The sequence below is a fragment of the Halyomorpha halys genome, unplaced genomic scaffold, assembly GCF_000696795.3.
Source record: "Halyomorpha halys isolate HHAL.00 unplaced genomic scaffold, Hhal_1.1 Scaffold1347.1, whole genome shotgun sequence".
Classification (NCBI taxonomy): Eukaryota; Metazoa; Arthropoda; class Insecta; order Hemiptera; family Pentatomidae; genus Halyomorpha; species Halyomorpha halys.
The window spans coordinates 172653-191407 of record NW_027115535.1 but is presented as its reverse complement, the minus strand read 5'-3'; the positions used below and the strand labels follow the sequence as shown (position 1 = coordinate 191407).

The window sequence follows — 18755 nt, the reverse complement described above, 5'->3', positions numbered from 1 at the left end:
CCAAAAAAACGACAGGACTTTTTGAATGACCTGGTATATCCATCTTTCACAGTTTAGTTTTCATGTAGCATTCAAATTAAGAAATAAATACACTTTCAATTGGGTTTGGAGAATGTCTCTATCAAGAAATGATTGCATTCAATCCAATGAATATTAGATTATATAAACTAAAATTTTAAAGCAATATAAATATGATTTTTTTTAAATATATAAATACACTTACTCAATCATAAGAAACTAAAGTGAAAAAAGAAAATTAAAACTGATTAATGGTTAAAAAATCAAGTCATTAATTTCCCTCATAAAGTGACAAACTACTTGATTCTTACATTAACCGTGTTACTCCAGTTCCTCCTGTCCTCAACCCACTCCACCTCTTTTTCAGTACAGGTCCTTCCGAATGTCCCCATTCTTTCTGACAATATTAAAAAATCCTTAAGATCCACTATTCCCACCCTATGTCTTGACTTGAAGTCCCACAACAAAATTTCCTATATTTTTCCAAATTAAAAGACCCAATTCCTTTTTTACACCGTTCCAATGTAGTTTACTGGATACCTTGTTCAACATGTTCCAATTCCTTCTATATCGGCGAAACTAAGAATCAACTTAAGAACCGCATTTCCTAGCACAAAATTTATATCGACTCCTGTAACCCACTTGCCTTTAAATCAGAACACACCTTAAACCTTTTAATTTCCATAATCCTTCAATTTTTGTTACTGTCTCCAACCATAAAAAAACCGTCTTATCTTGGAGTCCATTCACATAAATTTAACGGAGAATTCCGTCAATCATAAAGTTGATAAAGACTGCATCTCCCAGACATACCAGCACATTTTGAACCTAATAAAACCCTCATAATGCTTCTTTTCTCTTTGTTCTGCATATCAGAAGCCCACTTACCTCTCACATCATTTATTGTGGTTTAATTTTCTAAATTCTTACCCCATACTTAATTTAATTATATTTTATATTTACTATCCTTCCTTTTTCTTTTAAATTTATGTATCTTATTTTTTAATTGATATTCATGTGTTACCAGCTTAAGTATACTTACATTATTACTTTATTATTAATTTTTCTATTATATAATTTACATACCTCTGTATTCCCATTCACTTAGTATAATGTCTTTCTCAATCATTTATATTTATTATATCCCATTATTTTAACTTTATTTCGTCTTTGTTTTCTATCCACGTAAATTTTAATTTTTTTTCTAAATATTTCTTCTCCCCCTCTATTATGTATGTTATCATTTATTGTTTATCTAATTTTAATATTTTCTACACTGTTTACTTTAAAATTATTTTCAAATGTGACGTACTTAACTGCCATCCCCACTCCTCCCAATACAAACGGTTCATTCAGGCTTTGACTTATGCCAAAACAGGTATGAATTCTGTCTCATTCATTTTCTTCCTTTTTTTTCTTGATTTTATTCTTATCCCTTTTCATCTCTTAATTTATACTTTCTTTAATATTTCTTCTTTTAATCTGTTACTATTTCAGTTTACATTTATTGTTTATAACCTTTAATTTTTATGTTTCATTATATACCCTTGTAATTTTCCATTTACTTTTTTTACTTATTAAATTACTTGTTAAGTGTTTATATCTTTTAGCCCTGATAAAGCCCTGCAACATGGGGTGAAACGTTGGCTCAAATAAAAATAGTACAAAATATTACTATTTGAGTTTAATTTGACCGCACCCAGACCATCTTCCACTTACTTTTATAACAGTACTTTGTAACACGATGCTCAGTTAAAGATAAATAATAATCAATAAGGTACAATGGTGTGAGAAAAAAAATAAAGGAAAAGTTTTACTGCAACATTTGATGAAGGGTATATTGTTGAAAAAAGTATCTTATTACTTCAAAATAAAAAATAAAAATAAATAAATAAACAGCACTTTTTAATAACTTAAATAAAATAACAAATATTAATTGTAAGTAAAGCATAAATGGTTAGAAGTAAGTTAAATAAATTTTGCTGTTATCTAAGCCTAAAAGGGCAACGTACTTAGTATGAAGTAGTTTTCATTTGATTCCCACCTAAAATAATTTATTTCATGTTGGAACCTTTGAAAAAAAAAATCAATCTTCCTAGAATGCCTAGGTGATCAACAGATGGAAACTATATCCCTCATGTCTACTCTTAAATCCCTTAAAAAAAAAAAGTATAATATTTTATTCAACTTGAATGAGACATTTTCATGATTAATATACTTACAATAATAGTAACATGATACATAATGTAAACAATAACTTGAATCATAGTTTTAACCAAAGATTAAGAATTGTTTTCAAAGAAGAAACAATTAAAATGTAATGAACCAGGAAGCAAATTCTATGTTATAACTTGCCTATTGTCTCCACTTAAATTAATACTGCTCAAACATTCCAGAACTTTTTTTTTCTCCCAACCTTCCTCAGTTTTAACCCAGTGTTCGCCAGGGGATCTCCAATCTTTCGAAATGAAAGGCATCCCAATGACAGCTCTTAACCAACAACTTCACACAAAGGTAAATAAGCCTAGACTACAAGTGCAATGAACCAATGTAGTTGTCGTAGTCAGCTGATTTCTGCAACTTTCACGACGCAATTTTCCCCTCTTGTAAATATTCAACTTTTTTTAATATAATAAAGAAATTTCAGTATCAAATATTCTGCTATATAAATCTTGTTAGATTTTTTAAAAGAGTTTGAAGACAAAATTGAATGTATTAATTTTAGTAAAAATTTCAAATTGATTGATCTAAACCTATGAATAATAGTTTTAAGTTTATAAACATTTATAGAACATAAATATGGCTGTTTCTTAATAAAAATTAATGATTAAAATAAACACATTTCTTTTTCGATATGATGTAATAAAAACGACAACACTGCGCTATCTTTCAACTCAATTCAACCGGCAGCCTGTCCCAAGCTCAAGCGTTGGTCAATGGTGTTTGGTTAGTCAGTATTTTATGAGTGTTTGAGAGATCGTAACTTAGACATATTTTTTACAATCCTCGTACCTCAAGGTGATTTCAGTGGTTCCTTTATTATTGTTTTGTTCTTAAAACTTACTTCGTAGCTCTTATATATTTATTTTGTCTGTCTCAGATGGCTTCCCAAGGAAACCAGAGTAGCCGATTGTATGTTGGGGGGTTGAATATGTCTGTTCAGCAAAAAGATGTAGAGGACTTATTCGCAAAATATGGGAACATACTTGGTAAAGAATAATTATCCAATACCATCAGTGGAGTCAATAATTTAAGCACATGCTAACCTATTAACTCATGGTGTTTATTAAATTTCTTTTCTTCTAGAAATACGGATGAACAGAAATTTTGCATTTGTGCAGTTTTCTGAAGAAACTGAAGCTCAAAGTGCAATCAAGGATCTACATGGAACCCAGCACTTCGGACGAAGATTAGGTATGCTTAGTGTTTGTATTGTAATTGTTACTTTAGCATTTCATTAGTTTGGAGCTTTGTTTAAGTGTTTCAAGTTTATTATGCATGACTGACCTCAGGTTTAGTTTTAATTTACTATCATTTAATCATTTTATGCTGCACTAAACTCTCAGAACTAATTTAGTAATATTATGATTTCGTGTGGGATTCTCAGTTGCAATGTAGTATTTAATTGGAATTCTATTTTCTTGTATTGTATTCTTCAATATATCAATAATTATAATGCACCAAATACAAGTTTTAGCAATGTTTACGGGCATTAGTTTTAACATATATTGAAGTAAAATTTTTTTATAGTAATGTTCAATGGTCTCGAAAACCTTTCAGAATCATGTCATCTGATTATGAGATTATTCCTCATGGTTGAATGTTACCTTTTACTCTTGGTAGTGATATTTTGTCCTCCAACAACAGTCATAGTTGAAGATGAGATAAGTTAATTAATAGAATGTAATTATTTTAAAAGAAGCTTAACGTACAGCATTCTCTATGTGTCTCTTTAAACCTCTGAACAATAGTAGTGAAAACATTAATATGATAATTTTCTTTTTAATTTAAGATGTGGATTATTTGTTTAATTAAACTAGTGATTCAGAATCAAATACTTCGTATCCCTTCCATATCATTCCTGAATATCTTTTGGGTCCAAAAACCCCTATAAAGAACTGAATTATAGCTCAAAAATTCTTCTCTACTATGCAATTCTTCCAAAACCAAGAAAAACTCTGTTAAGGTATAAAAGATTTGTGTTAGTGAATTTTTGTTTGTGATTTAGCCAACTACTTTATCTGAACAATCCTTAAACAATTGTTTCGAGACGTTTCTTTGTTCATGGACCAAACCCCGAGTAAACAATACAAAGAAACAAATAAAACAATCAACATCATAATTAAACAAAATAGTAAAGTTCATTTTTTTTTTTTTAGTTTCTATAGTAACTTTTACGTTACTTCCATCTGATTTAATTCTCTCATATGTTATATGTTGTCGTTAGGGACCACTAAACAGTGCTTTACCTGCCATAACTTGAAAAGAAAGTAAAAGGTTTGCAATTTTTTTATTTAAGTTATTTATTGATATAGGATTTTGAAATACAATGTTTAGTTAAAACTAATTTGTATTATTAATTTAATATCTCTTCAAATTAATTTGGATTTATCAGTTTGATGTACCTTTCAGCAGAACCTGCCTGTTAAGCTATTCCCTTTTGCCTTGCCGTTGAAACTGTTTTATATTATCATTGTAGGTTAGGTATTTCTACTTACAGAATTATATATAAAAGACTGATTGATGGCAGAGCTGGGCAAAAATTAATTATAAATACAACTATAACTAAATTATTGTGGATATAATGTTTATTTATTAATGAACCATTATTAACTGGAAATTTTATTCATAACAATTTAGTATTAGTTTTATTTAGGACCAGTACATGCCCAGTTCTGATTGACAGATTTGAGTTATGAAATATTAGAGGTCTGACTGATAACATTCAGTAGTTATCTGATAACAGTAGTTAAAACTGTTGATATGGTATCCAAGGACTAAGAGTGTCATCTGTTATTAAAACTATTTACTAGCCTAGCCTTTACAACTTGCCAACTTTAGTTTAACTTAAAAATTAAATTTTTAATAATTAGAATTCCTGTTTCTGGCTCACAACACACCAGAAACTATAATTCAGTTACTGAAACATGTTCGCCTCTGCCACAAATGTTAATGTTAGTTGAATCCTAAAATGCTACACAGCTTCTATTAGAATTTTCATTTAATTAAAAAAAAAATGTATATTAGCATTGTTTAGTTATTGATTTTTGTGTCTAGTTTGAACAGCACCTAATTAAGTGCTGTTATCCTCATTGACATAAATTGATAGGGGTTAAATGCCGTATTTTCGAAATGGCTTCCTGTAAGGTACTTCTAATTTTGTTGGTTTATAGTAAACTTTGACATGGAATTAAATAATAATCACTGTAAATTTCTAAGTTTATAAATATTGACATAAAATATGAAAATTTTGTTGTAACTAACATTAATAATCACTTGACAATTTTTAACACGCCCTTGATAGCAACTCATGAAACATTCTGGACTATTACTGTCGATAATCATTAGACAAACACTACAATCTCCCACACTAATTAAAAGACCTAATACAACCTATATTACACAATAACATAATAGTAAGTAGCATGAACCTAAGAGTTCATCTGTCAATCCAAAAAAAGTAATAATAGAATATAATACTAAGTAGTAAGTAATTCTAATTTATCAATTAAACGTAGTCTCTCAAGTAAGCTGGTGGTTGCCATGACTGCTGCAGCCTTGATCGGGCTAGTACTGGTTTGGCTACTACCTCAATTACTGGAACCTCTGGCATGGCTGGTTCATTGTTTAGTGGAAAACGTTGTACAGTAGGGATTGCCAGTATGACCCTCCCTCCCTGGAGGTGATAGTTGCTGTTGAGTCCTGGGATGGGAAGTGTTTTCAGCAGGCTAGTCACTTCTTTGCCGTTTATTGGAAGACCTCTCCTCCTTGGATCCAGCATAACCGGTGTGGACACGTTGAAAATTTAAAGTTGTTTCATCCCATGGGTGTAGGGGGGCACTAAATGGCGCACAAATGCCTCAATGTCATGATCAATGTTGGTCCAAAAACAACATCTTCTGTCCAGACTTTTCATTTTGGATGTTGGATAATATGGGTAGAATGTAGTTCAGCTTAAAGGCCTTTGAAAATCACTCCATCTTGTTCAGAAAATTGTTTATCTTAAACTTCGCCATTCTGTAACTGTTTAAGAAGTTTTGACAATTACAATTTACAGTCTTTGTGGTTTGCTACTCCAATTGACTTAGCTGATATCAAGTCAGTTGATACTTGATCAATACTTTGTTGGTGGATTATATCATCAACATCTAATACTGGCAACTTAGCAGGCACTGGTGCCCGTGAAAAGTAGTCAACATGAACATTTTCTACAGCTTTCTTATGTTTTATGACATAATCAAATCTGCTAAGGATTGTTGCATAACAGAGTAGACATGATGCAGATAAGACTGGTAGTTTGGCATCATGATGAAAAATTCTGCTTAAGGTACCATTGTCAGTCACCAGAGTAAATTTTCGTCCAAAAAAGTAAAGATGGAACTTGTTCACTGCATAGAGGATAGCTATGGCTTCGTAGTCCAGTTGGCTGTAATTTCTTTCTACCTCTGTCAGCGACCTAAGTTCTTTTTCCCAAAGTTCCTCTCAAGTCGAACTAATTTTCATGTCTCTTACAGTATTAATGAAATGTCTCTTTAGACATTATTTTGAGATAATTGAATAGACTTCATGACTTGAAGAACTTTGCTGTATAATAATAAACCCTGTACTTAGAGCATTTCTTAGTTTATTATTATTGATATAAAATATGAAACTTTTATTATAACTAACATTAATAATCACATGACAATTTTTAACAGTCACTCAATAGCAACTCATACAACCTTCCGGACTATTACTATTGATAATCATTAGACAAATCACTGCAGGGTTTTAAATAATTAACTATTTCTCATTTGCATTATGAACAATGGATAAATATAAAATATTTGATTTTTAACTTGAAGAGATAAGAGGGGAAACAAATTTCAGGAAATAAGAGTAGTTCATAGTGTTGTTTGATTACTTTGAGAAGCCAAAGATTTTAGAAAAATAATGGTAATGGAGAATGTCTAGAAACGCATAAATATAAGGCTTGTTCTAACAAGAATTTCACTGTTAGCTGGTGAGCATGCTTAACATTGTGGTTTTCCATTAATAATAAAGTTGTTTTAATTATTCTTTCAGATGTTCAAATTGCAAGACACCCAAAGCAAGGGGGTGGTGGTGGTGGTGTTGGCGGCAGCGGTGGTGGAGGTGGTCCTAAAGAAGATCCTCCAAGTGGCAGGGATAGGTCACCCATTGGAGGAGGAAGGTAAAGCAGTTTTCATTTGATGATTGCCTATTTAAATCAAAATAAATATTAAGGTATTACATATAAGACAGTGCTTCAGAGGAAACATTTTACAATTTATTTTCAAATAAACATTTTAACTGCTCAAAAATTCCTTTTAAAAAAAGATTCCAATTATTGTATTCATTCTTAGATGAAATTGGAAGTAGTTTTCATTTATTACATCAATTGGAATCTTTTTTTAAAAGATGAAATTATCAAATTGATGATATTTATGATATAGAGTTATAAGGTGGCTGGTCATATTTAATTCTACCTACCTTATTTTCTGTTATTTAAGTTCTGCTGTTATTTCTTTTAAGTTAATTATCTTTGCAAGGCCATCTGAAAACCTAAACTATTTTGGAGAGTTCTTCAGGGTTCCCAGAAGTAAAGTATATTTTCCCATAGTTGGTAGATGGTGATGTTTGCAATTATAAAACTGACCAGTAAAAAAAAAGTACTTCTAGTTAAATGTTACTAGAAGATAAAAACATTTTCTTGACTCATGATATATTCTGTAATTGAATTTGTATTAATTGGTGTGTTCTTAATTTTTATCCTTTGTTCCCAGGGGAGGCAGAGATAGTACTGGAGGAGGAAGAGGTGGTGTGGGAGGGGGGCGCGGTGGTTATAGGGGAGGAGGAGATAGAGGAGGTAACATGTACAACAATGAGCGTGGTGGTGGTGGTGGACGAGGAGGTTATGATGGAGAACCTGGATTTGGTGGGAGGCCCTCTGGAGATTTCAGAAGTGACCGCGGAGGCCCTGAATTTAGAGATCGTGGAGACTACCCACCAAGGAACGAACCTCCCTTTAGGTCTTCGGAACCATCTTATGGACCATCTGGTGCCAGAGATTTCTCTCTTGCCACACCTACTGGCTTCAGGGAAAGTTCTGGTAAAGTTACTTATATTGATTTTTTTTTTTTACTTAATGGATCATTATCTGAAGATGTGCAGATTTCACTTTCTAAAATCTCAATAATAAAAGGAAATTTATATCTGGTTTCTAGCTGTCTAATTTTGATTCTTTCGACATAACTTCTAAGAGACAAAATAGTTTTACCAGATAAAGTTTTTTTTTTTTTTTTTGTATAACATAGAGAAATATTTTGAAATTTATTGAAAAAAATTTATATATATTTATAAGGCAAATATTTATTTTATAAAACAATTGAAGAAGTTTAGTTTTGTACTTAAATTGATTTGAAAAAAAAAATGATAAACAATCGATTTAAAAATTAAGTTAAAAAATGAATATTTTTTGTGCTCGTTCTCTGTTTCTTTGAACTTCTTGTCAGTTGTCAATCAGTGAGAATGCTGAGCATTGCAGAAATGTTTGTACACCTTAATAAACTAATTAGAACTTAACTTCCTTGTTGAACCCTATGGATAAGAGTAAGTTAATAATAATAGTGTTGTTCCTGTTATTCATTATTAGGGAGTGCCAGAGATTGCTTCATTTTGAACAAAGCATTGATTGGATAAATCTTAATAAGTTCTTTAAGGAATGATTTTATGTTTTAGATATCTCTAACATTTGGAAATTTGTCATAAATAACTAACAATAATGTTTGTTAGGTAAATTTGGATGGGGTGGGGGAGGCGGTGGTGGTGGTGGCGGTGGAGGCTTAAATGAAAAAGCATTTGAACCAAGAATGAGAGATGGGCCACCTGCGCCTTATGCAAATGAAAGACCACCAACGCACCCGATCGAACCAGTCTCCGTTTCAAACAATGAAAGAACAAATGATATTGAGATCATTGTAGTTGACAAGTCTCTCACGTAAGTCTTGCTTAATTTTTGTTGGAATTCATCAGTTTTCACTGATTTAACAAAAATTTATAATATATACATTTTTATTATATCTTTATCTATATTTTCAGAGAGTATGGAGAAGTAATAGAGCGAAGGATGTCATCACTAGGATTTAGTGTTGATGTGTTGTTTCCCCACGAAGCTGTGCCTCTCGCTCGGGTGCTAGCTAACATTGCATCTCGTGGTACCCTCTATGCAGTTGTTATAACTCATGTCCACCAGATAAATGGTAGCCTTACCCTTCACATCCTCCATGGCAGGCCTCAAGGTAAGGTTCTTAGATTCATTGTAATGTTAGTTGCTTGGTTTTAGTTTTCCATCTTAATGACCAAGATTTAATCAGATTTAAATATAAGAAGATGGTCAGGGTTGCGGTCAAAAAAAGAACAAATAGTTTAAAACAATTTTTATTTGTTATAAAAAAAAAGTTTTAAACTATTTGTTCTTTTTTTTTAACGCAACCCTGACCATCTTATATTTAAATCTTTACGGTCAACTATATATACATATATTTAATCAGATTGTTTGTCATTGGAGTTATTGGTTGTATGTTTATTGAGTTTTTCTCAACTAAATTCAAAACACTGCTATGCAAACCAGGATGCTCAAACTTGTTGATGGTTTTATTCCTGGCAACATCAAAATAATGTCTTCTCAGCTAATTACATTTTTTTTAACTTTAATTTATTTACATTAGTTTCATGAATTGAACCACACCACTCTCATACTTATTTCTCTCTTGTAACATTTCATTAGTTTTGGATAATTTATAGAAAATAAGAAATATCGGAATCTATTTCTGGTTGATATACTGCCAAGCTGCATATCCAGAAACATAAGCAGTGAGGGTAAAAACAGTTATTTACTTCTTTTTCTCAGAACCCTTAGTGTAACCCACCAGAGTACATTCACATCTGCTTGCGCCCTTTTCTTGTAGTACTTGTAATGTTTTCAGTTTACTGATTCAATAGTTTGTGTTAAAAGTGGTAATAACAATGAATTTAACATAAACTATCTTCCAGAAAATTAGCTGCTGAGTGAGTTAAAAGTAGAGTGTTATTTGGATAACGCACAAATGTTATCAAAGAACACAGAGGTTCCATTTCAATTCAGAACATTGAAGACCTAATAATTGCAAAATGGAATAACAGTATTGTAATTATAATTTCAAACTGTTGTGGTCCAAGGATACATTATAGTATCTAAGTAGAAAAAAAATAGAATACAAGTTCTAGTAGAATGTGTTAATAGATCGGTTCAATCAAAATTTAGTCTTAATGAGATTTTCCATATAAGTACAAAAACGGTGATTCCATCTTTGCATTAAGAATTGTCCATACATCTAGATTTTTGGGTTCCATAAAAATATTCCAAGCCTTTCTGGAAAATAACATATGTAGATTTTAGACAACACATTATAATTCAAGAATATTGGCATGTTTTTAGAAAACTTGCATAAAAACCTGGCTGTGTATCTAATTGTCCTTAAGATGGACTAAAAGATGATGAAAACCCTTACATTTTAGGCAATTGAAAAAGACACTGAGGTTTATTATTGCCAAAAGAGGACTGGGAAAATATGTAGAATGTGTAGTATTGTGCTTCATATAAATTGATCACTAAATTTTCATTTTAAAAATTATATTTAATTTAAAGATATTTCTTTCTCTCAATTATTGGTTAAAAATTATAAATATTATTGTTACTAGTATTTTAATTTGATATTTTACTAAGAGAAATTTGTATTTTTGTAATAAAGTGAGATTTTAACTTACCTTCTCAGCAACATCTTTATATATAACAATTTCCCGGAAATAAAAATGCTCTTAAAACTCTTGCCATCCTTTTATTATCATTTTGACGATGTTTCAGATTTACTGTCCATTTTCAAATCAATATCTTGGTTTTTCAAATGGCTCACTTTTTTTTTTTAATCTTAATTATTTTTCATAATCGTCCTCAGTATAAAATAATTGTTATCCTGGCTGGTGTATGTTTTCCCCTTCTGGAGTGCACTTTGGTCTGAATAAACAGTTCTCTCATTATGTTATGTCTATAATTAATCTTGATTTACTTATGTCATATTTGTTGGCAAGCTAGTCACTATCTGCTTAAGAAATTGTTATTACATTATGTTCAATACTTTATTAAAAATATGTTTTCTTTAAATATTGATTAATTTTATTTTATTAAAGAGCACAGGAACATGGCCCTTGAAGATGCTGTTACTTTGTTACTTCGAAATTATGAGTCGTACACCCGCCAGTGTAGAGAGAAAGGTGGGCCAAATAGTCTCCCAGAGCAGGTAAACTATCCTTCTATTTTTCTAGTTAATGTCCTTTATAAATATCAGTATAAAAGTTAAGCTTAAAACAATTTTTTTTATTAAGTGATGGTCAGGACTATGGTCAAGAAGGAAGAAAACGAGTTATCAACTATTCTATCTTCCTTTTTGACCGCAGTCCTAATGATTTCCTTCAAATTAACTTATAGTCAATCATATATTTATATTTATATGTCAATCATATATATATACGGTGATAAAAAAAAAAAAAAAAGTATTCGTACACCATTTATTTTTTAGTCGAATACACTTTATTTTTATAAAAAATTATTCAAGCTTTTACTGTGCAACTCTCTTTAACAAATACAAATTTTCATGAAAAAAAACAAAAAAAAAAACAAGATATTTAGTAAAAATGTAATTATATTTAAAAAAAAACTTTCCAAGGCTTCATCAGGGCTAAAAAGTTAAAAAAAAAAAAAACTGAGAATATTACAACAATAAGGTAATTTAAGGTAGGATAAATATTATGTAAACATAAAGTGATAAGAAATTACATATAAATAGAAGGAAGGAAGACATAAAATAGTATCAGTATAAAATAAACTTGAATTAACAATGATAAGAATAAAAAATAAGTAACAATGGCAAGAGTAAAAATTTAAAAAAACGTAAAATATACAGTTAAAAAAGTACAGGAGACGTACGTAAAACAATACAGGGGGAAAAAAATAAAAGAAGAAGAAGAAAGTAAAGATTAAATAAACGTCTTGAAAGAATAAATAAAAATAATAATAATGATATTAAATGATAATAAATGAGCAAAGAACAAATCAGGACAACCTACCTGTTCTAAGCGAAAGGTTGAACAGAAGGCGACAGTAAAGCAGAAGTGGGGAGGAGGTGGCCAGCTGTTTAAATAGTTTTAAACTATTTGTTCTTTTTTTGACTGCAACCCTGACCATCTTATTTATAAGAAATGTGCTTCATAAGGGAGGCTACAAAGGAACATCACCCAGGAAAAAGCCATTTATTACTGAGAAAAACAGGCTCAAGAGGTTGAATTTCACTAAAGAAAATGTTAACAAGCCTTTGGAATTTTGGAAAAATATTTTGTTCTCAGATGAGAGCAAATTTTATATTTCTGGATCTGATGGAAAGGATATGTGTGGAGGAAATCCAAAATGGCACTGAATCAAAAGAACATTGTTCCCACAGTTAATTATGGAGGCGGTTCTATCATGGTTTGGAGCTGCATGAGTTGGAGAACTACTCATAATCAATGGTATTATAACAAGCAGACATGTATGTAGACATATTGCATTTCAATTAAGTTTGGACTTTTAAATGTTCAAATAAACAAGAACTAATAGTGAAGTTGAAGACGGCATGGAAAAAAATTGGGAAGGTGGCTCAAAACCTGGTGGAATCGATGTCTAGTACGTGTGAGGCTATAGTAAAAGCCAAGGGACTTCACACAAAATACTAAGTTATTTACATATATATTAGTTATTTACAATTTTTTTATAATAATGAAATAATATTTAACTGTATGAATACTTTTTTGGCCCCAGAAAAACTTGTTTTTTTAAATATAATAACTATATTTGTAATTTATGCCTTGTTTGTTTCATGTAAATATTTATTTTTCAAAGAGAGTTGCACAGAAAAAAATTTAATAGTGTTTGATGAAAATAAAGTTTATTAAATTAAAAAATAAATGGTGTACGAATACTTTTTTTGATCATTGTATATATTGTTAACGCTATACTTTATAATTATTTTGTGTTTTATTGTAAATAGTATTTAAGAAATATTAGTGTTTAATTTAATTACATTTATTTTTATTTATATTATTTTAAGTGGAATTTAGTTATTTGAGAAGAAAAATGTGTATTTATATTTTTGTGTTATAATTAAGTATTAGAGACAGTTGCTAAGGGTAGATAACGTCCCTTAGCAACAGGCTGACCATCTTCATTTTTAGGTCAGTTCCTGCTAATTAGTGGCCATCATAGTGTCTAACCAGCCCTGTCTGCGTTTATAATGTAATAGTTTAGACATTTTTAGTGTGTTAATCAGCATTAAAGTCCGAAACCAGACCATTTATGCGTTTCGACTTGAATATAAATTGTTGCTAATTAGTCGGCTCGCATAATTCATTAAAATAACTAGACCCTGTCTGCCCTTAATAAGTGCCAGTGAGGCCATCTTGGCTTTTTGATATTTCGACTGTTGATGAGCCAGTACACCAACTTTGGACCAGTTTGAGAGCTGGAGCAGTGTATTTAGCTACGGAACTGCGACCTACACATCTCGACAAGCAAAGTATCTTAATAAAATAAAAAGAGTGGATCATCACATTGTATAACCCATTGTTCTAAAAAAACACTTCCTTACAAAGTACTGAACCCCTGACCCTTCATGGATTTTAGCGGTTCACATTATTATTATTATTATTTTTTTTTTTTTTGGAGCATACTAATAAATCCCATCTGTTTCTGGTATTACTACTCACTGGTGCAGATGTGTAATAAGGCTTGGTTTAAAAAAATTATGACTCTCAAAGTGGTTTAAAAAAAAAAAAAAAAAAATAGTTTTTCTAATATATTTAAAACTATACTTCCTAATATATATATATATTAAAATAGTAAATATAATATTTTATAGACATTGTAAAGTTGTATTTGTCCTATAGTAATTATTTTATATTTTTTTCAGGTGAGACACTTACTGACTCAAGTTTTAAATGGACGGCAGTTGACTGCAACCCAATATGATATTCTTGTACAATTTTTAATACAAGAAAAGCTGAAGTTGGAACCTCAAAACCATCCAGGTTAGTGAAATAACAGCTTTGTACTTTTTATAATTTTGTTTTTTTCTTTGGTAGGGTTTGTAAATACCTTCTTATTATTTTTTTTTTCTCCCTTTATAGCTAGTTAATTTTTATTTTTAGTAGCCCTCTTAATACCATATGGGATTGCTGATAACTTCAAACTTTGTTCTTCGGCTATACATTTGATATAAACCTCATACATATCCTAATCCTAATTAAGTACCTCTATATTTTCCCCACCTTTTTCTCTGTTCAATGTTGAGAGATTTAGTTAGAAAGATTTGCAAAGACAGGTAGTACAATAGCCAGTGAGAAAAAAGGGAATAAGTTCACCCCAATTTTTTGTTAATTTAATGCAAACTATTTATAATTACTAGGCTTAATTTATGAGTCTGCCAAGTATAAGAAGGGGGAAAGAAAAAATGGTGGCAGTTTCTAAACTTTTTAAAAAAAATTATTTTTCATTGTGAGCTCTATTTCTTTAAAATTACTAACAACACTAGAAAACTTAAGAGAACATCAATTAAAGTCGAGTAAATTTGCTGAAATATGAGCTCTAATGAAGATATTTACATTCAATATTTCACAAGATACAGCTTTTTGAGAAATCTATATCTTCCATTCATTTGACATACAAATGTCTATTACCACTCAAATTAAAGCTAGTTTAAGGTACTGTGTGACGTTTATCTTCGAAGAAGTTATAGTTTCCATGATATTTTCTAAAATAAATTGATTTATAGGTGTTAGGACAAAAATTTTAATTATGAAAAAATATTTCTCAGGAATCATTCATCGTACAGATTTCTGTCAGCACTCAAATTAAAGCTGGTTAAATTTACTATAAAGTAGTTTATTATGTTTAACTTTGTAGGAGTATTAGTTTTAATGATATTTGACAAAATAAATTTATAAAATGTTAACTTCTAGTTATTCTGACAAAATTTTTGAAAAAATATATCTCTGGAACCATAAGACATACATATATCTCTCGAACCATAAGACATACCTATGTCTCCCAGCACTCAAAATGAAGGTAATTTAACTTACTATAAAGTAGCTTATTACATGTATATTCATGGGGTACTAGTTGATTATATTAAATAGTATTGATTGATAGATGGATTATATTAAAGTAGTATGATATTTTCTTATGAATATAAATTTTTCACATGAAATTTTGTCAGAAAGCTATAAATCAATTTATTGTATAATAGCAAATAAATCATGAAAACTACTACTCCTATGAAGGTACATATCATACACTACTTTGTAGTACATAAAACTAGCTTTAATTTGAGTGCTTATAGACGTTGAATAGTTTTTGAGATATAGATTTCTCAAAATAAATTCTGATTTTTCTGTGAACTTGTGTATCTCCTGATTTTTCAATGAACTTCTATATCTCTTGAACTATTAAAGGTAAATAGCTCTATTTACCTTTAATAGTTCATATTTGAGCAAATTTACTCTACTTTAAATGATATTCTCTTGAGTTTTCTAGTGTTGTTGGTAGTTTTAAAGAAATAGATTTCCGAACAAAAAATCAATTTTTTTAAAACAGTTCTATTTTTTATTTCCCCTACCTATACTTGGCAGATGCATCAATTTTGATTAGTATTTATACCTAGTTTTCATTAAATTAATCAAAAAATTGGGGTGAACTAGCTATGTGCCTATTAAGGCAGCTGCTTTTTTCTCTTCAGGCTCTTGTTCTAAAACAAAAGAGAGACCCGTCTGCAAACCACCCAGTCCCACCGTCCTCTGCTCATCTGGATTTCCAAACTTCACTAGTAGTAGTACCTGGCATTCATTGCTATCTTAGTTTGATTTAGTCTGATGTGAGCATGAATTAGCAAGGATAGTTAGTGCTAATTTCAAAATTGTTTATAATATAAGAAATGCTTCAGTATTTCTAGAGTTTAAGTAATCTGTTGATGGTCAGCTGGAAACAATTGAGAGCTTGGCATTGTTACATTGTACTCTGAAACAGATGGTTAAAAAAAACAAAATATATTATGTCTTTTACATGTCATAATTCAATAATGTAAGTGGTATTAATATTTTAAATATCAATATTTTTATGGGTGGACAGTTTTTTTTATTAAATTAAGTTTTTAAGTTTCCTATGAATCATTGATCTTACTTTTATTTATTCAATACATTTAACCCTTTCACGGTGTGGCAAAATTACGAATTGTGGTCTAGTATAAAATGTCTAGTGTTTTCATGTTCAGTAATACTTTAACATGTAAAAAAAAATGTATTTTATACATACCTTGTTAGTAGTTAGTGTATGATAGATTTTAAATATATGATATACACGCCAATGTCACAATCCGGGCAGTAATATCTTGTTTGCTTCCTCATTTTTTTCTACTTATTCATTTCAAACAGCACACTACACTAACTTTATGCGGTTTGGCCTTATCGGCAGTTGGCAGAATAATATTAATGAAATGTCTTTCTGTCAATCTGAGCTGTGTAGGAGTAGAGGAAGGGCTACTACTGTTGCTTGGACTTAGTGCTTCCTTGTGGTATTGTGTTATTAGTCAGAACTGATGAAGCACTAACCTCTGGTACAAAGGATTGTATGATCAGTTTCAAAGTCGACGGCTTACTGAATTCAAAACTAAACCACTTCTCCTTCTTCAGTTAAAATAATCTTAGAAAACAGAGGAAGCAAAGAACCTAGCTATAGTCTTAGATATCTTCAGTAGGCTAAACAGTTTGAACACCTTACTCTGCCAGTGCATGACACAAGACAAGCTGAATAGTACTTGACGCTCTATCTGTGACCGTCGTGAGATAAATTGTCAACAGGTTAATGCATTTGCAATGATGAACTAAAATTGGAGAATAAAGGAATGGATCAAGAGTTACTCCACTTAGGTTGTGTGTCAAATATTTCAACTATTAAGATACTGAAAATTTCCTAGTACTTCTCTATATAAGATAACAGTTTCTATCATTCATTTGAAACTCTTATTTTCGTTTATATAGTATAAGTATCTTTTTCCAAAAAATAGTTGTAGTTTCTCATTAATCATAAATCCTTAACTTCTGTTTATAAATGACAAATTAGCCCTTTGCTGTTGGCTTCATTTATTAATTATAATCATGGATGAGAAGTTAACCTAAAACTAAAAATGTGTATTCAATAATTATTGCTGACTAATGTTTAGTTACCTTTAAAAATGAATATTGCCTTCCGTAATACAACCAGTTAATCTTTATCTTTTATCTATTTTCGAGAGCCAGATATACAGTTAAAAGCCTATTTACTTTAGGGAACTCTCGGAATCACAATCTGTTTGTTGTTAACCATTATTTCTCAATATTTTCATCTATTTTAAGGATTATATTTTGAAATTTTTTTGTTCAAATTTCTTTGTTTATTTATGTGAATTTAATTCATAGAGGACATAGGATCTTCCTCAGGTATGTTGAATTCATAAGTTTATTTTTTATGTTATTAGATCCATAAATGTTGATACAATGTTAGAGAAAAGTTTTCTGTTTGTATTCATTATATTATATTTATTTTTACATTACTATATAATACTTTAAATATCTAGCTTTTTTTTTTTTTAATTCTTCATGGGTTGAACTACTGTTGGTTTTTTTTTTTTTTTTTTTTTCTTCTAAATCTCTTAATTAAGTCTTTCTATATCAGTGGAAGGGCAAGCAGAGCACTTGCCATCCTACAAGGATTATACCAAGTTCTGACTTCTCTGTCAAGAATACTTGCTTGCCTAAATCAATAACCAGAAATTTTAATTTTTTTTTTTTTTTTTAAGATCGTCCTGTGTAAATAGAGTTGGCCTTAACCATTTTAGTGCTGAATAACAATATTTCATTGTTCACGGTTTTTGCTAAAATTACCAACAACAGTAAAATGTCATAAATATATATAGTGTGTACTATTTATCGTATTTATTGAATGGCAAGATGTTATGGCATATATATCAAATGGTTAGAAGTTTTCATATTCCCAAATACTATGAACGATGAGATCATCATTCGGCACTAAAAGAGTTATCTCCACATGTTGGTGAATAATTTGCTTTATGTTTATAAGTATATATATATAAAACAAATGCTATCCTGCCTTGACTTATAAACTATATAAATAAAAATGTAATGTTTGTTTGTTACTTATGTAAGATCTCTAAAAGTTCTTAAATGATTTACACCCAGTTAGTTCTGTTATGTAAACGTTTTATTTTATGTCTCAGGTTCTAAATTGTTTTTATACTATATATATATATATATATATATATTTTTTTTTTTTTTTACTACTTCATGCTCTTTGAAATGAGTTTAGATTAAAATTATGAGATGGAAAGTAGTGCAATCAAATG

At 30.1% G+C, this 18755-nt stretch overlaps 2 protein-coding genes across 8 annotated transcripts in view; one reads left to right on the top strand and one right to left on the bottom strand.

The window, feature by feature from the left end:
• The window catches only part of LOC106689378 (F-box only protein 25), a 17130-nt gene extending 14534 nt beyond the window's left edge, over positions 1-2596 (bottom strand). The window contains exon 1 of the mRNA XM_014434321.3: positions 2374-2596. Within this exon, the coding sequence (XP_014289807.1) occupies positions 2374-2495 (122 nt within the window). The 5' untranslated portion in view covers positions 2496-2596. The remainder of the gene's footprint in view (positions 1-2373) is intronic.
• A 278-nt stretch (positions 2597-2874) lies between these two features.
• The window catches only part of LOC106689374 (nuclear receptor coactivator 5), a 47196-nt gene continuing 31315 nt past the window's right edge, over positions 2875-18755 (top strand). For 4 of the 7 annotated variants that reach the window (XR_010844883.1, XR_010844882.1, XR_010844884.1 and 1 more), the window contains exons 1-10: positions 2875-3036; positions 3119-3227; positions 3325-3432; positions 7303-7429; positions 8022-8347; positions 9031-9235; positions 9337-9536; positions 11464-11573; positions 14274-14391; positions 17812-17832. Coding sequence is in view for 4 of the 7 variants with exons in the window: in XM_067052567.1 (XP_066908668.1) it covers positions 3119-3227; positions 3325-3432; positions 7303-7429; positions 8022-8347; positions 9031-9235; positions 9337-9536; positions 11464-11573; positions 14274-14391; positions 17812-17832 (1324 nt within the window). In the remaining 3 variants the exon portion in view is untranslated. The remainder of the gene's footprint in view (positions 3037-3118; positions 3228-3324; positions 3433-7302; positions 7430-8021; positions 8348-9030; positions 9236-9336; positions 9537-11463; positions 11574-14273; positions 14392-17811; positions 17833-18755) is intronic. The other 3 variants (XM_067052566.1, XM_067052565.1, XM_014434314.3) reach the window with 3 other exon arrangements.